General features: G+C 38.4%; 1 protein-coding gene across 7 annotated transcripts in view; it reads right to left on the reverse strand.

Moving 5' to 3' along the window:
• The window catches only part of Ptprc (protein tyrosine phosphatase receptor type C), a 103,562-nt gene that overhangs the window by 57,474 nt on the left and 20,261 nt on the right, over positions 1-25,827 (reverse strand). For all 7 annotated transcript variants that reach the window (XM_076941280.1, XM_076941275.1, XM_076941281.1 and 4 more), the window contains exon 3: positions 47-73. In XM_076941280.1, coding sequence (XP_076797395.1) covers positions 47-73 — 27 coding nt within the window. The remainder of the gene's footprint in view (positions 1-46; positions 74-25,827) is intronic.

Consider the following 25,827-nt stretch of genomic DNA (forward strand, 5'->3'; position numbering starts at 1 on the left):
TGTTGTAACAAAAATAAAATATTAAAGGTTAAATATTAATTCTTACCATCGCTGGTTGTTACTGTTGCTTGCCCTGAAAAAAAAAAAAAGAGAAAGACAATTAAATATACTTTTAGAAAGTTTCATATTAAAAGCATACATGTAAATTATACTTTATACATATTTATTTTCAGCACATGTCATCTCAATGAAACCAAGTTCCCAATTTTTTTTTTCTGTTAGTGTTTTAATGTTTTGAAGACAGCTACAGGCTGAACTAATGGATTTAAGATGTCCTAAAGTACTAAGAAGGTGTGGTGGGGGGCTCACAGTTTGGAGTCAGCCAAAAGAGCAATATCTTTGATGGGAGGGCTTTAGAAACTTTTGAAATTGAATCAATATTTTTGTAAATGAACACAAGATGAAACTAAGTTAGAAGCAAAAATTGCAAAGAGTTGCAGAAGTGTGCGCGCGCGTGTGATGATACTCTCAATAAGAAAGTGTCATTGGTACGTTATGCTGGAGAGAAACGAATCCATGAAACACTCAGGGAGCGACCCCCAGGACTTTGCATGTTTGCGGAAGAGAAAACGAAGAGTTAAGTATAAATAAATAAATAAATAAAGTCCCGTAGATGTTTCTACGTATTACTGACTTGCCGAAGTGTGGACATTCTCACTGAATTAAAAGAGGAAACATCTCAAGGGAAAGAGGCAAGTTTGAATGGCTGCTGATTGCACATTTCAGAAGCAGTTGCGTGGAGATGCGAGAACTTCTGCTGCACATGCCCAAAACACACAGATGGACGCTGTAGCCTAAACAAGAGTCTAAGACAGAATGCAGGGGTTAAATGAGTGTCAAGAAGAAAGCTGGCAAAACTGATGAAGTACTCCCCATCAGAGGAAAGAAATGAATGAAGACTGTTTTGAGAAAGGCTTCTCTGAAATTATGTACCGATGACATGGATCAGAAGGGTCTGTCATGAGCTCACATGCTGGATACCACAGGCAAGCTGTGAGAGTTTGTGGGAGCTGGATCCAGCCCACACTGAAACAACAGGCTCAGGGAGGCGGGACAGGGAGGGAGACAACATCTGGGATGTAAATAACAAAACAATTTTTTTTTAAAATTAATTAATTTTAAAAATTTAAAAAAAAGAGAGAGAGAGAGGCTTCCTCACCCTTCTTACTAAATGACAAACAAAAAACAGTAGAAAATTATTTTCTAAGAGATAGACTAGTGCTATAACAGTCTTCAAAAGGAAGAAGAGATTGGCCAGTAATTAAGGTAGCTTTCTGTCAAGGTATTTTGCTTTTTTAAGTAGAGTAAATCTGAAAAATTCTTCTCCCCTCAGAATTACCATCAAAGGCATGTACTTATTTTACATATAGCTGTAATTATATGTGTGTATATATAATGTAATATATATTACATTATATATATAATGTGTATATATATGTGTGTGTATATATAATGTAATATATATTACATTATATATTATATATAATATATATATATGATACTAATGCTTCTTTCTGTCTTCTCTTTTTCTCTTGATCATTCATGCTTAAGTACTGTTGAGCATTGCTTATCAATGAGCAAATCTTTTGAGCCATGCATCACAAGGTGATTTTGCCATTATGCTGACAACACTAATAGTAATCATAGAGTGTATTTTCACAACTAAAAATGGCTGTAATGTCAGCAGGTGGCAGAAGTAAGGTCCATTCATGACTGTGACATTGATATGTGGTGCCTGAGTGTATTGTTTTGAAAACATTTGAAATACTGTCCCATTTCTTTGGCTAGTCAGCTAGTACTTTTTATTTCATCTGTTTTTTATATATTCCTCTTAAGAGCATTCCTGTCCTTTGATCCATTCTAATTTCCTTCCAAATTAACCTTTAAGAATTATGTTGGTTTGCAAAAAAGATAATGAGACGAAACAAAGTATAAATACATCAGTAATTAATAGATCATGTTTTAAATAAGATGTAAATAACTCGTAGTCATTGTGAAGAATATAGTGTATCAACAAGATTAAAATGTTCATGTTGCTTTGACTATATGAAACAATAGCAAACAGTTTCTTCTTATTCTCTCCTGAGACACACATAAACTTTTCAACAGCTAGAGAGAATTTGATACATTCTTTCTCAGTAGCATCATGTGGCTCCCTGGAGTTTCACACCGTTCTATTCACTTAAGTTTAGGAAGTAGCTACTGTTTCATTGGTCTGCTATTAGAGAAGTGAGAGTCAAGCATGATAAAGGCATGATTCTCCCCGGAGAAGTCAGCAATGAGAAGGACAAATGCACAGGTAATCTGCACAGAATTTAAGTAATATACGTACTCTGTTTAGACTGATAATTAACAGTTGGCAAGAACTCTCCAGTGTAATGCAGAGGAGAAGGAGAAGCTACTGTATTGTACTGTATTGTATGTGTTATTTACTAGGTACTCAGTGTTAGCGAAATCTTTGCTTGGATGACCTTGAACACAGATTATACATAAAGGAGAAGCCAAAGCCATCAGATGACAGTTTCTAGACATGAGCTGAAGTGTAGATGTTGGAGATCCTGACAAGGGATTGGATGCTTTCCTGAAGGTGACAGAAACCACAGGATCAATGAGTGTGAAGAAGCAAACGAATAATCGCTTTGGTCATAGAAGAAAGGGGTATACTAACTGTACCACTCATTTGGGAGACCACTCTACTTCATGGTGCTAATTTATTTGTTGACACCAAAACGTGTAATACTAAGCCAAAGCATTTGATAAAAGACTCTAAACATACAACTTATCATACGTTCATGATAAAAAGTGGACAATGAATGCAGGTAAACTTTATGAAGTCACCTTTGCATGAATTGGGGAGCAGTGCATGTATGTGTTCATGTGTGCACTGGCACAAATGTGTACATGTGTGCATGGAGGCCAGTAGTCAATGGTAATCACTCTCTACCTTATTTTTGGAGGCAGGGTCCCCCACTGAACATTGATTCAGCTACTTTGGTGGCCATCGAGTCCAAGGAGTCTGCCATCTCTGTCTTCTAAAGGTGAATGAATGCCACTACATTCAGCTTGTTTGATTATTTGTTTAACACGGCTGCTAGGAATCTGGACTCGGGTCTTTATGTTTGCAGGGCTAGCATTTTCATGACTGAGCCATTACCTTTTGTTTTGTTTATAAAATATTACGCACAGACACAGAGACAGAGACAGACAGACAACATACACACACCTTAACCTTATTTGAAAAAAAAAAAAATTCCAATACGTCAGAACTACTGTTTAGAGCCAGTGTTAAGACCAAAATTACTTGTTTTGTTTACAAAAATACTTCCCGGTAGATTTTTCAATACCAGTAGCACTCCTACTCAACATGATAAACAGTGTGGGAAAAAATTAACCTGTCAAAAAAGAATCTTTTAAAAATAACTCCAAATAAGTTTTAAAAAAATAAAAATCATCTAGAGTACAAACTAATCACTTTAAGAACCTATGAATTCTCCTCTGCAGTAAAGATTCAAAGAACACATAGATGTCTCCCAGATATTCCCCTGTCAAAGAAAAAACACAAAAGAAACACTACAAATCTTAAAGTAAGAACTCAGTAAAGCTGCTTTGCAGAAATAGCCTAGTTATAAAGCCACTGTCTGAAGGCCATCCACGCCCATGTTATTTGAGATCTTTGCATATGCTAACAGCTACCTCTGTGGATACTTTACATATCAAATACACTGGAAAGTGAAGGGCTTCACATGAATATTTATAGGAGTTGTGTTACTTAAGAACGGCAACAGTGAGAGATGGGTCTGTCATGGTTCTGGAATTCTTTCTAAATTAACCGAATAGATTATCACCAAAATCATAAGTAGATATAGTCATCCGGGATCCGTATTGCTACACAGAAAAACCTGAAATGACTGGGTTGGGGGACATTTAGTTAGCACAAGGCCTTCTCATTTGACCCATTACGGGGTCACAGAGTAACCTGCTGGGGCCATGCAGAGCAAATGAGTCAAGGTAACATTCTGATCTGCTTCCTCTGTAAGGACAGCACTATCCACCAAGAGTAAACCATCTACTGTCAATACATCTGGTGTTAAGAAATAAAACCTTTGCAAAGTGGCTCATAACCACTGCAAATAGGATGACAATGTTAGTAAAAGTAGCATCGTGTGTGTGTGTGTGTGTGTGTGTGTGTGTGTGTGTGTATGTGTATGTTTGTGTATGTGTGTATATATATACATATATATGAACAGAATTTAGAAGAAATAACAATAGCTGAAGAAAAAACATGAAGTATCCATGTAAACTAAAGCAGTACTTATATAGGTAGGTGGCAGAAAAGTGGAAGAAAATCACTTTTCTAAAACTATGGATTTTAAAGTCTTTTTCTAAAAATTTTAAACACAACAAATACACACAGACACACACACAAACAGGACACTCTACTCAGTGTGTCTATGTGTTACAGAATCCTCTACTCTTTGGTTACACAATTTTCATGCCTTTTTTTTTTTTTTCTTTAGCAATATTTCAGTAGGTGGCACCAGAGAACCAGAAATCTGTAAATCATCCACCTGGTGAGCATTTCCCCATTATAATCCTGTTGTGAATTACCAGCGGAATTGACTAGATACATTAAACACGTGAGCATGGGGATGACAGAGCCCTTGATCTTCAAAGCTATGTTATTCTAACACGTGTATTGTTAACTGGATTTACCTTTCCCAATATGTTTCTTTTACAACTCGAAATGTTTAAATGATTGCGAATCAAAGTTACCTTGAAGTCACACCCCTAAGTCTGCCATGAGAGATTTAAGAAAAAGTAGGAATCAGTTTGAGTGGAAATGACATTTCAAAGGACATATTTGGGCTTTAAATATCATCTATTCCACCACCAACCTCCCTTCCAAAACAAAAGGAAAGAAAGAGCACCCCGCGGAATACCATTTCTGAGGGGATTTAAGCCCGTCTGCTTTGCAAGGACAGAAGAGTGGAGCAGAACAGAGGAAATAATACTTACTCTGAGTATCATCCTAAAAGGAGCAGGGAGTGTTTTGAAGGTTTGGAATGTGCATCTGCGTAACTCCCCTCCATGAGCCCAAAGGCTATACAAAAGTGGGACAAGTAGACAAACACAAAAGCAGAGGTAGGCAGAGCAGCTTGCACACTTTCTCTTCTTAGCATGGCAATACCAGTGGGCATCAATAAAAATGGAGGATTATACCCACCATGTCCACTCTATAAACTAGGTATATGATCTAGTCTTTAATGACGGCCGAGTCACGATCAACGTTACATAAACTGTGCTTGGTAGCACAGCCACGTAATCCCAGTTAGAGTCACCATTTCAAAACCAGGCTGGGCTGCACACTGAATCCAAGGCCAGACTGGGCAACTTGGTAAGTTTGTGTCTCAAGGGGAAAAACATACAAGGTGAGGGCTCAGGAGCTATATAGTTCAGTGGAGAGCATTTGGCTAGCATGTGAGAACTCCTGGACTCTATCTCCAGTACCGCACACGCACACGCACACGCACACGCACACGCGCACACACACACACACACAGAGAGAGAGAGAGAGAGAGAGAGAGAGAGAGAGAGAGAGAGAGAGAGAGAACTAAAAAAAATTTAGAGTGCTATTGGAAGTAGCCTTTCCTGCTTTTATCCACTGATGGAACACGGAGAGTAAACAACTCACTGAAATCCTATTACAATAAGACAACGACAGTTTCACTTTGCCAACAGTTGTTTTTAATTTAGTCATCTTAATAAGCCATACAAGGCAGCCATTCTTTTCTATATTTTATATGTAATTAAGCAGAGGACAAACGTGGTATATGAGGGCATATTAGATTTGAAGTAGGGTGTGTTTAAAAATAATTGCCCTCTTTCTTTCTAAAAGCTTTATGTTAAAATATTGCTTGTGTTAGCATTGCATCTTGAATCTGCAGAATTAAAGAATGGCTGCCTACCTCTACAAAATAATCACAGAGATTTATGCTCACGGGCCAACACAGTACTCTGTCAGTGTCTATTGAGATGAAATCCAGTTGGTGAGGAAGGAAACTAAGAGCCAGGGAGCCCATGCCTTTCTGCTGTCATTCAGTGAGGCCTATGATTGTACAAGCTGCAGCAAGGCTCAGAGAGTGTCAATATACATTTTTGGCTTCCCTCATTCATGCAAATGGACATTAAAGAAATACAAGACAGACAGACAGCAGGATGCACCCAGCAAGAGCAACTCAATACAAACAGAATGACACAAGAGCAGGAGAAATTGGAACCGGTTCTAACTCGGGACCTCAGAACTGGAACAAATTGTGTCTGGAAACAAAGAGCAGGAGATAAGAAAAAGCAGATATTCAAAATCAAAAGGAGGGAGGGAGGAGAGGGAGCAGTTAAGAGACGCTGTCTAAAGTCTTTTTGTAAACTCATAATAATTTATATGCCATTCACAACTGGCAAAATAACATGTTCAAGTGATGACGGGGATACAGGAGTCAAGGTTGAGACAAAAGAGTCTTGCCTACTGTAGGGCATATAGTGCAATTAAACATTCAACCCTAGCTTTCACAATCTTCATAAATCATACATTAAAAATAAGGACAGTGTTAGCCTGCAAAATACAATTGAGGACAAAACCAGAAAATGTTTAATGAATGAAGGTGCTTTAAAATCAGATAGTACAATGTTTCTTTAATACAGAAACAATGTCTACCAGTCATGTGAACCCAGATAATTGTTACTCACACTATCAAATACTGCCTTCTGTTTGTGATTATATTTGACTATGAATAACACACATGCAACACTAAAAGCCATCATGTGCTTTCACTCTTTTATATTTGGCTAAAAGCATCATGTTATCAATTTCAATTATGCTACATAACTAAGTAAGCAAGCAACAGAAAGTTAGTAAAGACTGAAAACTTGGGCACAGTGGCACCTTGGGAAAGCTTCACAATTGGCAGAGTAAAGCTGGGGCATCCTGAGTTCAAGATCATCCTTAGATCACAGCAAATTCCAGACAAGCCTTAGCTACGCACGATTCTCAGTGAACAAAAATGAAAATAAATCCAGGTGGCCATGTGAGAAAAATGATGTTTCTCTTTTTTTATTTTCTTGTCTTATAATAAATGTCTTCAATTTAAGGGAAAGAACGTAGGTGGGCAGGACCAATGTGTAGCAATAGCAACATCTGGATCTTTGAACTGGATGTATACATTTTCAAGTGACCTATGTTCAAGGCATTGAGAGTTAAGAGAGAAGACTGTGAGTTTGAGGCCATCTTAGGCTATGGTGAAAGCCTTTCTTGAAAACTATCTTCACCTCAAAATTCTATTCAGCCACCATCTGAGAAGCTTCGTCCAGCAGCAGATGGAACAAATGCAGAGACCCACAGACAGACAATACTCAAAGAGAGCTTGGAGACCACAGCCCTAAATAAGATGTCTCCACCCATTCCTTCCCATTAAAGCTCAGAGAACCCCACAGAAGAGGAGACAGAAAGAGTGTAAGAACCAGGCTGGATGGAGGACACCAGAGAATAAGGCCTTCTAAATCAACTGAGCACAGGTCATACGAAGTCACAGAGACTGAAGCAGCAAACACAGGGCCTACTTGGGCCTGTACCAGATTCTCTGTATATAAATTACAGCTTTCAGTTTAGTATTTTTATGGACATCCCGAGTGTGCAAACAATTGGGTCTCTGACTCTTGTGCCTTCTCTTGGGCTCTTTTCCATCTGTTGGTTTGCTTGTGCAACTTTGATATATGATGGATCTTGGTTTACCTTAGTGCATTTTATTTGGTTACATTTTGTTTTTATCACTTAGAAGACTGGTTTTTTTTTTCTAATGAGAGACAGAAAGGGAGTGAACCCAGATGGGAGGAAAGGTTGGGAGGACCTGGGAGGAGTAGAGGGAGGAAAAACTTTAGTCAGGATATATTGTATGAGAAAAGACTTTATCTTTAATAAAATGGGGAAATATTTTTTTTAAAAAAATCATCATTGTTGCCGTCATCATCATCATCTCCTCCTCCTCCTCTTTCTCCTCCTCCTCTTCTTCCTCCTCCTCCTCCTCCTCCTTTTCTCCTCTTCCTCTTTTCCTCCTCCTCCTCCTCCTCCTCCTCTTTCTCCTCCTCCTCCTCCTCTTCCTCTTGCTCCTCTTCTTTCCCCTTCTCCTCCTCAAAGTGCTCACCATCCCCTGACATTCTCTAGGATACTCCAGCATATGAATACAACAGTACTATGGAGACCACATCTTGAGACATTTCAGATTGTATTAATGATGGGCATCTGTGACTGTGTATACGCCTCAGCATAGTCAGTACCGTAATGCTCACTGATATAAAATACAAATCCTGCAGTTGTATCATTAGCTGACTGACAACCAGGTTGACAGCACAAACTCTGTACACAAATGAGACTATAGGAGGCCACAATGTGACACATGTGCTTGCTATTTTCTTACGCTGGAGTCGAGATTCGGTAGAGGAGAGGAAGCAGCACTGGTGGCAATATTTCCCCACCCACTCACATGTCTGAAACAGTTCCCAGGATAGACCTATTTTTAGACATAGAATATCTATTTTAGTCTTATGTGGCTATCTATTCTCCATTTTTTTTAAATCCAGAAGTATAAATCTGACGTAGAAAATATGGGCCAGGCAGCAAAAAATCATCTAACTATACCAATTAATATTTTAGTATGTGTAATTGTATAATTCTTTACTTCCTCTGAAATAGAGTAAGATCATAGTCAAAGGATTATACAGAAACACCAAGTGAATGGCACGGCGCTGAGGGATGGTTTATGAAATAATAGGTTATGGTACTGTGCTGGATGATGTTAAATTATACTTTATATAACATTACAGGAATTCTATAAAACAGGTAACACTGTCTTCTTTTCTAGATACAGCTAAATATCATAAATAGATAACTGCGAAGCTAAAGCAATAAGGTAGTAAAGGTTAGACTTAACTGAAGATCTGTCTGACATAAAAAGTCTTATTCAACCACACCTTGATTAAAAAATACTTAATATTAAAGTCAGTATTTGTGCTGAACAGCTAGGAGAGAATTAACAATGGTCAAAATACTTTGTATGCACCACCAAAAATGGGATTCAGGCAGTATAGTGTTTTCCTTCATTGTGTTCTGTATGAGACAAGATCTAGTGTTGCTTTGAACTAGGTATGTAACCCGAGCTGCCCTCTCACTTACACTGTTCCTCCTGTCCCAGGCTCCCAAGTGCTAGGGTTGTACCATGTACTCTCACACCCAAAACAATTTTATTAAAAATGAAACAGTTAGCCAGGCACTCGACATAAAGTACACATACATGATTGCATTCTGCTGTAAAGAAGATTAATTTCACAGGAAATTAGATCAAATTAGAAATTATGTTCAATGAAATAAGCTAGCCTTGGGAAGATATATATCATGTTTTGTTCTTCTGTGAAGCTGTAGCAACCTATATGTGTACATGTGAGTGCATGTGTGCATGTGTCTGTCTGTCTGTCTGTCTGTCTGTGTAACTTATAAAAGGCATAAAAATTAAAAGTGGCCGGTGAGATGGAAGAAAGAATTCCAAGAGGAGAGGGGAAAATATAAAAGTCTAGTGGACTGTATGAGGCATGAAAGCAGAAGGACATCTATTGGGGGAGGAAGGGGACCAGTAAGGGGAGGAAAGGGGGATCAGGGCGGCATGGTGGGGGAAGGACAAAGCACAACGATTCACATGTATAAAAATGCCCCAATGACACCTACCACTGTGAACGCTAACTAAAATGTTTGTAAGTGTGAACATTTTTAGACGGTGACAGTATAAAAGGAAAATTTTCATTGTCTAGGGGGGAAAAGACACAAAATGAGCAGTCCAAAGCAAAGTAGAACAAGGAGAGCAGCTTGTCTTGACTGCCCGTTTACCCAGACCCTCAAAGAGAGAAAAATAGAAAAACAAGTTTGAAGACATCTTCCTTATTAGTATTTTCAAGATTTAAAAACTAATAAAACGGTGTGTGTGTGTGTGTGTGTGTGTGTGTGTGTGTGTGGTGTTAGCTCAAATAAAAAATAAACAGAAAATGAGTGTTACATTCTGGGCTGACTACCAAACTGTTCTATCTCATGAAGAGTATCAAATGTCTCCCAAGGCTTCACGTAGTCCCCCAATCTCCCCAAAGCTGTGGATAATCAAAGCCAAGGTTGATAAATGCCCAACTAATTTTGTCTCATCTCTCAGTCATGAAAATGCTGAACAGAAACATTTGGCTCACTTTCAAAATCATTAAAGACCAGGCATAATGGGAAAAGCAAGAGAGAGAGAGGCAGCTTTCATCAGAAGAGGATTTTGGTGAGCTGCTTTGCCGTGCTGCTGTTTGCAAAAGCTAAAGGCTCGCAGCAGTGTCTCTACTGCCCTTGTGGTTTCTTCTCCTCGCACACTTCTGTTTTTCTCATTCTAAGTCTTTATAGGAAAGGAAGAGGCGCAGCTCATGCGGTTAAGCACACAAGAGCTTCCAAATGGTGCAACCGGTTGCCATAGCAGCAGCATAATCAGCCCTATCTCGGGGTAAAACCGCAACTTCTCTAGTTCATGTTGAAGCTGCCTGGCTGTGTGCTTTAACTGCTACAAAACACTGAATTTCAGGTTGACTTGACTTTGCTTTAGTGAAATCGTACTTCAACGATGAGGCTGACATTTTATAATGATTGGCTTGATTTCTGAAGCACTTCGCGTTGCAAAGTAACTTACAAATGACACTTTAATGTCAAAATATTAAATCCCATCTTATATTTTAAAAATAAAAACAGTCTCCGTCTCTTTGGTCAGCATTTACGTTTCACCTAGGGATTGTGTAATGAAACTTGGAGTGAACATATTAAAATAGGAGAAGTCTAATAGAAAATGGAACAAACACGCGCCCTTCCATTCAAGGTTATGAAATGATCAAAGATAATCAGGTAAGGATTTTTCCATATTTGTGAAGAATCCTGTATTATCATGTACAAAAATAATACCTACCAGTAGAAAATACCATATCTCCATCTTTGGAAGCCAGTGAGCTAAACTACTTAAGAAGCTACTTAAGTTAGATAACTTTCTTAATGTTACACCTGATAGTATCGTGAAAGCAAAGCCTGAGAGACAGATGTATGCTGGCCATTCGCTGCCTGGGCATATCAATGGACACCCATTTGCCCTGTGTAGAAACGTTTTTTCATGGTGAAGATTTTTACTAATGCTCTTACATGTTGTTTACATCATTGTTCCATGATAAAGAAAAATATTAGAATAGCACATCCATGTTCATAATCAATATTGGGATTATGAGATATTGTCTATTTAGTTGCTTAAGAAAAAAAATCATATTGGGCTAGTTCTTTAGGCTTTCTGTCAGCAAAAAAAAAAAAAGTATTGTCTGTCTGAAATAAAGTAAGTAACATATTGAATCCTGCCACCTGGTACCTTATCTTAGGCACTCTACATGACAGCTCAATTTAGTGATTCTTAACCTGTGGGTCATGATCCCTGGAGGGGTCTCATATCTGATATTCTATTTATCAGATATTTACATTACAATTGACAACAGTAGCAGAATTATAGTTATAAAGTAGCATCAAGAATAATTTTTATGGTTTGGGGTCACCATAACATGAGGAACTGTATTAAAGGGTCACAACATGAAGAACCTTGAGAAGCACAGATGTAAGTGTTAGAGAAAAGTCATCCTTCCTCCAGAAAGCCTATTCAAGGCTTGCCTAGGACTAGAGCTGTGATTCCGTTGGACTGTCCCTTAGCTAACATCAAGTAGGCCCAGAGATGAATTCCCAGCAGTGCCACAAACGGATGTAGTAGCTTCTGCCTGTAACACCAATAATAAGGAAGTAGAAACAAAAGACTCAGAAGTTTAAGATCATCCTCATACTTGGCTACACAGAGAATCCAAGAGTAGCTGGGCCCAAGGAGACCCTGTAAGAATAAAAACCACCAGGTCCCCACCTGGATCTAGTTGTCCTGCTCAGGTCTCCTAGCCTTCCAATTCTCAGATACACATTTTATTTGTTCCTGTGTCTGAGACAGGGTCTCATGTAGCCCAAGCTGCATGCTTAGTTATGGTTATCAAAGTCATTGTGTAGCCATAAATGACCTTTTATTTATGATCCTTCTTCCTCTACTTCTCTTGTGCTGGCATTACAAGTACTCACCACCATACTGGACTCCTGCGATGTTGGGAACGAAATGCAAAGCTTTCTACGTGCTAGGCAAGCACTACCAACCGAGCTACATTCCTTGCCCTGGAAGTCGTTCATAAGGGTTGAGAAACTTTCCCATTTCTAGGTGTGTACAAGAGTTAAGTTTAGGCTCTAGATGAGCCGTGCTCAACCTGTGGGTGGCAACCCTGTGGGTGGCAACCCTTTGAAGATCGAACAACCCTTTCACGGGGGTCACTTAAGACCACCAGAAAACAAGGATGGTTACATTACAATTCATAACAGTAACAAAATTATAGTTATGAAGTAGCAACCAATACAATCTGATGGTTGGGGTTAACCCAAATGAGGAACTATAACATAGGGTCATAGCTCTGTTTAATGAATGGTATTCCTCTTGGTTTATTAAATGAGAAAAGAAGGCATGGGTGGCTTAAGTAAGCTGCTTCATAATAGAGTAAGCAATAGGACCAAACCTAAATTCCAGGTCATCCAGAATCCAAAGAACTTGACTTCTGCAAAGCTCCATGTTTCACTTAGTAATAAAGGATTCTGAGAATCCATCCCCTCCCCCCCCATTTTCCTCAAGTTTGGAACAAAGTCCTTGAACTCCTGATGTCTGAGTCCTGCTACTTCCTTGTCCTTGTCTGCCTTCTCAGTCACACACACACACACACACACACACACACACACACACACACACCACAGCATGAACCAAACTCTAAAGAGTCCTGATATGTGTCTTTCCTATTAAATATTTTCAGGAGTAAATTTTAACATTCCTTGCTACTTACTTTAGCTCATCTTCAGGTACCAAAAGGTTATAATATCTACTTGTTTTGACCAGTTCATCCCGTAGGCTGTTTGAGAGCTTTCATGAGTAGGAACTCAATAAACCTTAGAAATTCTTACTTATCTTGCAGCATTCTGCCTTCACCAAATGCATCTCTGAAAGAAGCCAATAGAATCAGCATTCTTTATGCCACAGAGTGGTTTGTGAAAGGAAACTACTAAATAGTCCTGATGTAACTTAGTTGTGTGCCTTTGGTCATGTAGCACTGATATTGCAACAATGGTGTGCTGAAACACTGTGAGAAAGGGCATTTGTGGGCTCTCCTTCCATCAGATACAGCTGACATTTTCATGCACTTCTGAATTTTCATACATGCATATATAAATATACATACACACTTACATTCAAGCAATGGAGAACAAAATGCAAAGTGATACCCCCCGAACATCAATACCTGTGTGGAGGGATGAACCAGACTTTGTATTGTGTGCAACTAACCATATTTTGAACCCTAACTGAGCCAGTCAGGATCTTGTGGAAGTTTAAAACCCAGCAGTTTCAGCCTTGGGCTACTGAATACATAGACCCAGAAAACGAAAGCAATATGCTTTATAGACATATGAGTATCATTGCAGCTCTGCTGACAGTAGCCAGGAAATGGAAACTTAAGTGTCCATTAACACACATGGTAACACATAAAGCGAGCTACACTGTGGAAGAATATTATTCAGGTATAAAAAGATGGAATCCTGTCTTGGGTAAAAACAGGGTTAAAGTCAGAGGATGTGGGTAAGTGAAGTGAACTAGGGAAAGACAGGCAAATTCTCCTGAATCTTCCATGCATGTAGAATCTAAAATGTTTGCCATAAGATACAGTGACGGATATGGTTCTGAGACACCACGGAGGAGCCAGGAGAGGCAGGAGGGAGGCTCTTCACAGCTACATAAAGCCACAGTGAAACAGGACAGCAGAGTGATTAAAGTTTGCAATAGAACATATTTCAAGTGAACCAGAAAAGTGTTCTGAATATTCTAACCGATTGAGGTGATGAAGATATTCATTGCCCTAATTTAATCAATGCTATATAATGTGTGTATCAAATTACCACTCTGTATCCATAAATTCTTACAAGTATTACTAACTAAAGGTAAAATAAGTAAGATTTGAATTTTTGTCCATGGACCTAAGATCATAATATCTAGTATGGATAAGAGTTATTATTTCTTAGAGCAACACTAAGAGAGGGTGCTACATTACAGAGAGAGATTGATGATTGTGTATTACAGGTCATTCCTTCAGTCATCAAAATTAGACATCTAAATGCTTGTTGCCATGAATAAGATTTCTGTAAAACTCTTTTAATTTTTGCAATATAATTTCCTCAGGTTGAACAAAACCACAAACAACTGAATGATATTCACAGGTTATAGGATACACTGTACCCTGAGGCCTGAACACACTTATCAGTGTTGCATGTTATCACATGGCTTTTGTATGTCTCCTCATTCCATGGAAGGCTTTAAAGAAATATTATCAAAAATGACACTGATGAGTGTCGACAAGACATTGATTCTCCAAGTCACCTGTTCTTCAAGCAAATCCATCTTTGTGCAGTGGAACCTGTTACTCTCAGGGAGGCACTTCTGAATCCCAGGTTCTTGGATATCCTCAGAGCAATGCCAGGCCAGGTAGACTCTGTAACTGTCGCCTGGAGGTCATCATAGAATCTTCCCCTACCTACTGACACTCATCAGCCACTGGTTTCTTATGTTGGATAATGGTCCAATAACATTTTCACAGTTGAGCGAGAAAAGTAAAGGCCTCTTTGTGGGTTCCTGTTTACTTGACTAATCATCCTTCTGATTCGCTGAGGCATTTTCAAATGCCAAAGGACACTTAATGTTTATGTTGATGGTATCATAAGAAAGCTGCAGTAAAACTTCAGGAGCATGACTCCTTCAGGCTTCCTGGTACCCAGAATCAACCTTCCCCATCAATGTCAGTGTAGACTGGACTGAGTGAATAAAACAACATAGCCATTACTTGTCCTTCAGAGTCATTTGGAGGGTAAACTATGCAAAATTGCTCATTCTCTATTTTGATTCATGTCTTTCTTTGTTCAGCACAACGTCCACATCTGAATCCCAAATCACAGCTACAGCTGTCATCTGCGATGTCACTAAGGGAGGAGTGGTGTTCTTGTCACTGTGAACTTCTAACACAGTGCCTCCAGCCTCCACCACTTGCCCTTTCAAATGAAATCAGCAGTTTCCACAGAAATTCCCCCACCCGTGGCAATAGTTTGGCAACTGGTTTAATAAAGCTGTCCATTAAGAAAGAGGATCTTTACCTTCCTTTAGAAATAATAAAATGTGTGTGGGGAAAATACATCCTTTGACCACAGTGGTGGAATGTTCCTGAGCTGAAGCAGAGACTGCATGAGAGGATGGAGAAGGTGAGTCGGCCTGTGCTGCAAAGAGAGAGCTTGTCTCTAAAACGTAAGGAAAAGGGAGGGAAGTGAGAAGAAAGGAGGGAAAAAGCAAGAAGAGAAACAAAGGAGCAAAAAAAAAAAAAAAAAGAAGTTGGGTTACTGTTCAAATTAAAATTTTGCTAACGCCCTTTCATGTAATTCACTGACTGGGAAAGACACCTTGTGTGTATTATATGACAACTGAAATCCAGTTCCTGGCACAGTCCACCCTTTCAGGACATAAAACAACAAATTCAGGAGAGAATTTTTAGGGAGACTCTTATAAATAACTCATGGATTTGTTTTATTTTTTCTTTTCCTTGACATTTTGTCTCATGATGGCCTTAACTAGATTTTTCCAAGTGCGGAGGGAATCACATTGAAACTAGTTAGATTCTTCTTGTTAATGAGATTTGATGATAGCTGTGTGCCTTTTGGAGAGTAAAAGCTTTATGTTGGTCATGATGTAAAGGTGGGTTTACAACATAGAACTGGAGGTTACTATTTCATACGGTGTCAGGGACTGAGAAATACTTGAGAAATATCAAGGATGACTCAGAAATATTATATTTAATCTTTAATCACTGAAATTAGGGTTTCTAATCACAGACATATTTTAGTTATCACAAATGAAATTCATGTTATTTGACTGCTGATGACTTATTGATTAAGTAATTCGAATCTTGAAAGTATAGTCTAGCAGCTTAACTTATAAAATAGGATACATTTGCTGGGCAGTGGTGGCGCATGCCTTTAATCCCAGCACTTGGGAGGCAGAGGCAGGCTGATTTCTGAGTTCGAGGCCAGCCTGGTCTACAGAGTGAGTTTCAAGACAGCCAAGGCTATACAGAGAAACCTGTCTCGAAAAAAACAAAAAACAAACAAACAAAAAAAGATAAGATACATTTTAAGTTAAAGACAGAAACTTTTGTGTAATCACCTGGAGAACACGCATCATCATATCAGCATTAACTGTCATTTACTGTTTATAAGTGCTATACATTAAATTCATGCAATCCTATTACTTAAATTGTTATAATAAATCTATTGCTTTAATTATGAATTAATGCTGATGCTTCAAATTTATTTGAAGCCATATTTTATCTGTGTATTTTCCAATAAAGCGCTTCACACAACTGGGGCTGAAAATTAGAGTACCCTCACATTTTGCCTTTAGAGCGAGAATTGTGTGCACTATCCACTGTTTGAAGATGCCTACATAGCCAGTAGCCATATTTTAATGAACAGAAATGGTTGTTCTACTGAGTCCACTAACTGCAAAGACTGGTGACACCTTCACGTATAGAGAAGATGAAATGGCAGAAGTAAGTAAGCAATGGGATTGTGTGGCGCCTCCAACAACAGGAAAAGTGATGCAGTTAGTGATGCAGTTAGTGATGAGATCTGAACAGATGTAGTGTCTATTGATTTGCCGTGCTAACCTGTGAGAACAATCTACTGAAGCGTAAGCATATTAAACTCATATGAATAAACTGCCCTTTTTTCTGTAGCATTAGACCATGCTCTGCAAGTTCTATTACTAAATTACCAAGTTTTACTTCTCCTCTTATCCTTCTGCCCAGTCTATTATTATTTTCAGGTTACTGTCTCTGTAATAGATATTCTGTGAGACTATGGCCTATTTAAATTACAATGAGCCAGGACACTTAAACCTTTAGTCCAGACTCTGTCTCTTCACACTGCTTGGACCAGATCCTAACAGCATGTTTTCCTTTTTATGTGAGCACTGGGTAGCAGAAGAAAGCCTATCTTGCCATGATGTGGTGATCATCAGAGATAGCTTCTCTAGAGAATCAGCCACCACTTAGCCCCTCCAGGATGATAGAGATGGTCAAGGCCAGGAAAGCAAACTGAAAACAGGATACAACCACTTAAAGAAAGGCCGTCACAAACATCAGTGGGAAAGCTGTTCTATAAGAAATTCTATACTCATTAATAGTTGCGAATGCAAATCATAACGTACATTCAGCTACCTTTATTGCGTGGTATGCGATGTGGATGAACCATTGTGCTCAGACAAATTGTAGTGCACCCTCACACCGATTCACTGCACAGTGTGGATGTGAACCACTCACTGTGTCCATGGGCATTAGAGCAGAAAGCATAGATGTGTGAGCTTCAGGGTGGTTGTGAACAGTCTTCAGTATGCTGTTAATATGAAATTATGCAACCCTAAAAAGCACGTTCGTTTTGATAATGAAGTGATCCTGAAATTTATTTACAATTACCATCCCATCCATGTTCAAGAAAGAACTTGAACATTCAAATTATACAGCATAAGTTAGACTTGGACTTTCCATTCCAGGGACCCATGCCCTCTCATTACACACTACCTAAAGGACATCACCTACAGTACTGCTTTATTTGTTTTCTATATCAACGTAAGTTCAAAAATATTCCAAATATCTACTAGAAACTCAAAGGTCCAAGGTTATGGAAAGCAAGGGCATTCAGTTAAAAAAAAAAAAAAAGATGGGATTCAAACAAAAACTATACATTCATTTTCAGTATTGTACCGATTGTTATTTCTAACAAATGTGCATTTCAACAAATATTACTATCAGCAGCCGCTGAGCAAAGTGTGGGGAATCCATACCCTCCGGAGCATTTTATAATCTAAAGTTATTTCCAAATTACAGGTTGTTGGTTTTTTTTTTTAATGTGTGTTTGTTAACACTTTGAAGAAATCTAAACAAAACTTCTTTTTCATCCTTCAAACTAACTTCTTTGAAATTGAGAATTTCCCTGTAACATGCTTGTAACCATGGCCCATCATTACAATAGCCATGAACATGGCAGGGGACTGAGATTACCAAAGACAGCATGTCACATACCAGCAGTCAAGGAATGAGAAAATCTCTTGACAAAAGCACAATGATGTAACCTCTTCTATCCTCCATACTCAAGACTGCTTTATAAAAACCCCATTCACTACTTTGAGTTTATCTTTCAATGGTGGTAGTAGATGCTCTGCCATCCTTCTTATGGGTAGTCAATACTGATTACTTGACTATGGAGATAGGCTAGAGGCTCTCTGCTGGGTCCTGTACAGAGGAAGTGGCTTGAGGCCAAAGAGGCCTTGTTGTGTTTTAGAAAAGAAAATTAATTTCTGTAACAAAAGGCCTCCAGGTACAGTTGAGAAGTTTGCCTGTCAGCCATAGGCTCCAGGAAGTAGATGGACATCTGGGTTTTCTGGAAAGGGGAAGTCAGGAGTACAAGGTTAGACTTCAGACTGTGGGTCAAGAGGTCATAAGATGGTTTAAAGTGTTATGAAATACTTTCTGCCATGATTAGCAGGTGAAATAAAAAGAACTTATAGATTAAACTAGAAGGAATTTATTATCTCACAAATCTGGGTTAATTTCATTATAACCCATAATATTCAACCTAAGATTCCATTTTTATTTTTGTTCTGACATCTACAGGGTCTAATCACTTATTTGATCTTAAAATGACTGTTACATTCTCCAAAAATATCCACAGAGATGAGACTAAATCTGGGGATGAAGGAACAATTTTCCTAAGATTCTCAGGATTCTGAGCATAAGAACTGAGGAGAAAGAGGTGGGTTTTTTTGGATAAAACGATATAATCATTTAGTAGCCTTTAAGACTCAGAGACAACAAAGTCTCTAGGTTTCATTTAAAATAAACTCTGACTTTCATAGCTCTCTCAGCTGTGTATCTTTGCAAACATACAAAAGAGATATGCTGATCATTTGCTCTGTGAAGAAAAATCCTGGATCAGAAATGCGTTCTGCTTCAGATACCATGGTTGAAATAGCATCCCAACTGGCACACTAGGCAGATGTTACAGAGAAATATGCAAATGGTTGCATAGTAACCACAAAACTGAGTAAGCTCATTATCAAGGTTCAAACTGTGGTCGATGTGAGAACTGGGCAGTGACTAACTCTTAGAGCTGATGTTGAAGATTCTTCTTCATCACTGGACATGTGCTTGGCTTTGGTTGTCTGCTGGCCTTTTCTGGGCTCGTGCTGACCCACCTACACCCAGGGCCTTCCTTTTATGCTCTCTGTCCTCCATTCTCGTAAAGTGTACTCTGCCACATGGCTGTATCTGCAACTCATCAACCTGCCTAATTCATTTTTAGAAGGTATTAAAAATGTAAAACTTTATCTTTTTTGGTTATCTTCATAAATATTTTCATAAATCATGAACCCACTTTACCCAAGGGGCCACCTTTTTCTCTCCACTTCTTGTCTTATGCTCGCTCTTCTGAAGCTGATGTTTTTAGGTTAGAATTACAAAATGGATCCTTTTGTGGAAAGCACTCATGGCCTTCAGCTTGCAAGCTACATGCTGTCTACGGTACCTGCAAAAACCAGCCCCTAGTGGGCTGTGCCAAAGCTTCCTGCGATTCTACTGTTGTTCTTAATGAATAGCTGACTGGTTTCCTCTCTGTTCTCTTAATTTCCCTTTGGGAAATTCTTACTTCTTTCATAGAAAAACAAATAAAACAACAACTATAGTTCTACATAGTCTGGGATTCTGAACTGTTTTTAGAGCTCTCATGGAGTCTTTCCTATGTTGCTTTCTCTTCCCCAACAGTTCCATTCTCAGCCATTCACACTTGTCATCTAACCTGAGAAGTATATGAATTTTCTGAAAACAATTCCTCCATCTCCTCTTTCTCCTCCTCCTCTTCCTCTTCCTTTTCCTCTTCTTCTTCCTTCTCCTTTTCCTCCTCCTCTTTTTCCTTCTCCTCCTCCCCATTTTCTCTACCCCTTTTACTAGTACGAGCTTTGGTAATTCCTTATGATGCATCCTCACTTTTACCTTGATCATATGTCTTTCTCCCAAACCACGTGATGATATTCATTGCTCATTCTCTTCCAAGTGCAGGGACCTTTGAAAAACACACAGTCCCATCTTACTGTCTGTGTCTAACTGCATGTGAGTCACAGCACTGTGTACATAAGTCCATCCTTCTGATGTTTAAGTATTTTTTTCTGTATCCTAGACTCTTTCTCTCTGAATGAAGCAAATGTCTGCACAGTCTTCAAAGCCCGCCTACACATCAATAACTTCAGCCACTATGGCACTTTGGTCCATATACTTATATAAATGTCACATGATGATATCAGTCTGTGTTTGCTTAATGTTTTTTGTATAAGATCATCCCTAACCAGCTTAACACTCCATGGTCTACTCTTAGAACAATGCATTTTAACTTGCACTTCTGCATGAAGTATCAGCAGCATGATAATTCCTGTGTGGTGTTTAAACACCCCTTCCCTTATGCTGCATACAGATTTAGGCTCAGTAGGTTCACTTCTCTAACATTAACTTTATTTTTATATTTTCTCATGCTGGTCGTCAATATCTAGAATGCCTGCAACATAATAATCCTTGCAAGTCATAAGAATTAAGTTATATTATTCCTCTGGATATTGCTGTTATTACAAATATTTTTGTACATTGAATGGTGTGCTGTGCATTGTGGTTTGTATACATGTGCACAGGTCTTGTTCCCACAAAGTGAAGAGATGTATTTTCAAGATGGAGACCAGGATTATTCTTGTCAGTGGTCTTGCTGGATCTGACTTTTATTTTCAGGTAGCATAATTAAGGGTCAGAAAAATGAGTATTCTACTCATCCTCTAGGCCATCAGCCATGAAGCTAAGACAAAAACACTGGATTTCAAAACTCATGTGGCCAAGGGTTGGCATTCCTTAGACAATAATGATTCCCATTTAAGACAACATCATTCTTTTCTCCTTTGTCATTGTACATTAGGAAACTTAGTGTTTAAAGTAACCTTATGAGATGTCATCACATGTGGCTTTGGCAACTAGCAGTCACTTCAAACCTATTCAGAACCTATTTCTTCAATGTTTAACTCTAAAATAGAATCTTTAAAATGAATATATTTTATTTCTCAATACCTCTCCCACTATTTCTAGCAATGATTGGTCACAGGATACATTTCTAACCCAATAAACCTCTGGAGAAGATTTGCATATCTAAATGAAAGAACAAAGCCTTACCAGGTAAAAAATTGTCACCATTTTGTCCTTTCTCTCCATTTCTAGAAGGTTGATGAAAGGTTCAGGTATTTGGTAACAGACAAGAAGGAAGGAACAAACAGACTATGATGAGAGAGAAGTGTCTGATGCTTGGATGGCTTATGGCATTGCTATAGCCCAGTCTAGCACTCAGGTTCTATCTCTCTATTTGTATTTTACTTTGTATGACATCTGGATAGAAAGATAATTGACACAGTAATCTATAGAACTTTACTAAGAGGTCTTGTAACTTTTTGAAATACAATTACTTAACTAATGAAGACAGATGAAAATGAACCTAGTATTTTTAAAACCACATTCATGGTGGAAGTATATGGGGAACCTATCACCTCGAGATCACAGTGCTGGTGGGATGCTGGATGCCTTCAACCGTCTATTCCTGCTCTTACTATTAAGGAATCAAACCTGTTAAGCATCTTCTCACTTATTCTCTCTGCACACCAAAACATTGTCCTTGCATCACAACCTCACCTGAGTTAATAAATTAACATAAATTCTTGTTGTTTTGCATTTACTATGGCACCAACATAAGATTATCAAATGATGTCATTGCTTTATCTTCCTCATAAAATAGATTACTTTTACACATAATCAGTAAAAAATAAAAAATTAGCTCAGTAAAGATCTATCAAGAGTAAGCCATCTTCTCAGAGGCTATTGTGGTCATCAAAAGTTCCTCTCCCTTGTTCCCACTCTCTATGTCCTAAATGACATAACAGATGCTCATGTGCACACAATTTTACATACATATTTCTTTCTGCCACACACTTCACACATGCACGTTTTACTATCCAAGTCTGTGTAAACAGAGGTCCTGTCTCTTTAAACGTGAATTTTTGAGCAGATTAAATACTAACTTATTTAGGTAAGCGCACGCACACACACACACACACACACACACACACACACACACACTGAATGCATCTTTCTAAGCAAGGAAAAGATTCATTCATATTTCCATTTATTATAATTTTATGTTATCTTAAGGACAAGATATCATTATATCAACCCAGACTGGCCTCAACCTTATGACACTCTGTGCCTTCTCACATTCTTTCCTCAATAAATGTTAATCAGAACTTATTTACCCCACGTTGCCAAATACACATACCCATCTGTGCTGTGGTATTTATTGCTATGCCCTGCTCACCCTTGAAGATTTATTCTATATTTACCAATCAGACAGTGAGGAACCAAAGAAAGGAATTACATTCAATAGGTAGATGATTCATTTGTTCTGGGAGATTATAACATTGCCTGGAGAGATCGGGATTATAATTACACAGTTTACCCGCAGGGTGCTGCAGTCTCCATGGAAAGCTGCTGCATTTGGGGTACTGTCAATTCCACTGCTTAGCCCCTCATGTCCTACATTCCTAGCCCTCAGAGTACCCACAATGTCAAATGGTATTCATTGAAATTATAGTGAATAACGAAACATATTTATCTAGAAAAACAAATCTGCTTTGTGCTATCTCCAATATCTTCAGATCCAAAATATATCTTACGAATAAGAGGTCTAAATCATTCGTCATAAGGCAATGATACCAGTGTCTCCTTTCATCACAACTGATATGCATTGCACAAAACCAAAAGAACCATTCCATAACATGCTAGAGTCTATGAGGAGCCCAAAGGCCAGAGCAGAGAAAGTGTGGAGTGTTGATTCTCAAGCTAACAATCAGGGCTCAAAGTTACCAGGGAGAGAGTTTACAATCTTCCAAAGCAACCACTAGAGAGTTTTAATATAGGCTACGCTGAAGAAGATGTTTAAATGAAGATGAGAGGGCACATGCGGCTGAGAAACTCCTGAACTCTCAGAACACACCCACAAGCTGCCATTGTCAAAGACTGACTGTGTCAAGTCACATGATGAACTTCAACATGTCTACTTCTTAATTATTATTAAGATGATACTTCCCAAAAGGGAACAAAGCAGTTCTGTTTTCTGCTGAGACATAAATAGCAGTGTCTGCCTTTTGCCCTCTTGACATGGCTACAAACTTACAGGGATGCGTAGACTTGTTCTATACAGAGCAGGTAGAGACTTAATTTTTCTTACCCACAGCATCTTTACACCTAATCTTCTTAGTAAAACAAATGTTATTGTTGGAAACACACTTCACGATTGTGGTAGAGTTCATTTCAAGCCTGTAGTTCAGACAAATGTTTCTCATCTCTATACAGTTCCTTTTAAATATGGGAAGATTGTCTGTTCCTTATTTCTCACAGATGCCCACAGACATAAATAAAAGACCATGCTTCCTTCCTTGATCCACAGAACCATCTTCTAGCAGGATGTGTGTATATGCCTTTACTTTCGTAGGAATACATAAACATCTGTAGTAGAAAATTTCTTAAGGAATCTTATTTCACTTTTTGGTTGCCCCATGAATTTTTACTGTTACACAAACTTTTTCTTAGATGATACAAAAGCAAGTGCGTTGTAAAAAAAAAAAATGTGTATTTTGGAAATATTCAATTGTTTACTGTGATTAGTAATATAGAAAAAATTTCTTTGTCTTATGTTCTCAAACACCAGAAATATTCTATTGTGTGAGCTCCATCACTGGCTAGGTAGTACTTAAAGAAAAGAAATTTAAAAATATAATAGCAGTTATAATAATTTGTAAACTCCACTCAGTAGTTTTATGGCCATTCACTTTACCCCTTAGTACCTGAGCAGAAGACAGTTAAATTCTTACCATTTACAGCTAGTGATACGGGCACAAAGCATTTAACTAACTTCCCAAAAGAAATGAAGAACCAGAGCTGGTCTCTGATTCAAGACGTCTGGCTATTAAAGTCTCAATGGCCATAGACTAGTTTGCATAGCAAAATTATATCCTATTGTCACCACACTGGACCTGGGTTGAGAGCAGCTGAATGTCTCTGGCACCCCTACTCAGACCATGTTCATCAGACCAAGCTTCTAACTTCACTGACTCCTTATACTCATCCCAGAAACTTGCTGGTACCTCGAATTACTCAGACAGAGAACTGACTTGAGTCTATTTCAACAAACGCATTTGTGCCCTTTTATATTGGAGCACTTTAAAGCGTACTTAATTAGATAATAGAATCTCATAGCCAAGGTGATCCTGACAGCTGTACATTTAAAAAAAAAAACACAGAAAAAAGTTAAAGACCATTATTATTCTAATTGTTAACCACTAGCAGCTTGCTTTGGCTTTGCTAATAGCCTGAAAAGAACAGAATTCAACTGGGTACAGAAGGGAGCAGGTGTACTCAGCAGGGCTCAGGCCCAGGTACTGCAGAATTACACAAAGGAAGCAGGCTAAGTTCAGTCTTGCCTGCAGAGCCATTGTATTGCCCGAGTGTCTTCATTCAAGGGTAAGGTGATCCTGGGCACAGGAGTCTGTCACACTTCCCAAGAGCACAGACATGGGAAGTGGGACACAGGTGTTCTCTCTCTCTCTCTCTCTCTCTCTCTCTCTCTCTCTCACACACACACACACACACACACACACACACACACACACCTTGGCAAACAGTTCTTGCTCTGGCCAGAGGCCAGGCTCACTCAAGCTGTCCCTCACAAGTGTGCACAACATTCATGTTGTCCAGTTGTACAATGGGAGTGGTTAGCCTAGAATGAGGGTTTGAGATGCAGGCTTCAAAATCAAGAGAGAAACTTTCATTGTAGCCATTTCCTACCGAAATATTTTGATGCTATACTTACACAGACAGACATCTAATAGACAAAGAACATAACTGACAAATAGGTAGAGGGACAGCTGTGTCTGTAACATTGTCCTAAGAGGAAGGAAGAAAACACTGTTCTGTGGTGCATCATCTGTCATCTGGGCTGAGCACTGAGAACCAGACATACACAAGGAGGGAACTAAACTGTACAGATTTCAATGGGCAAAAAGAATTTTTTCTTTTCTCTCTTTCCATTTTCCTCTATGCTTCTAATTTTTATGAAAAAAAAAATGCAATCCAATTATAACATTTCAGTCTGAAATCCATTTTTATAGAACTAAAAATAAAATATTTTATCAAATTGTAAACATATTTACTTTTATATTTATGCATGAACACACACATCAAAACCTAATCTTGTAAAAGTATTCAGACTGATGATTCTTTAATCAAAGTGCTTTGAGAGCAAATCTTCGTCTCCTACTAGTTATATAGTCACAATTGTCTGACAACTATACATTATGTAACACGAGAATAAAAAAAGTGTGTTCATCATTGGGTCACGAGAAGATTAGGTGAATGGGTTAATATATTCACTAAAAAAATCTTCTACTA

The sequence above is a fragment of the Arvicanthis niloticus genome, chromosome 10 (assembly GCF_011762505.2).
Source record: "Arvicanthis niloticus isolate mArvNil1 chromosome 10, mArvNil1.pat.X, whole genome shotgun sequence".
Classification (NCBI taxonomy): Eukaryota; Metazoa; Chordata; class Mammalia; order Rodentia; family Muridae; genus Arvicanthis; species Arvicanthis niloticus.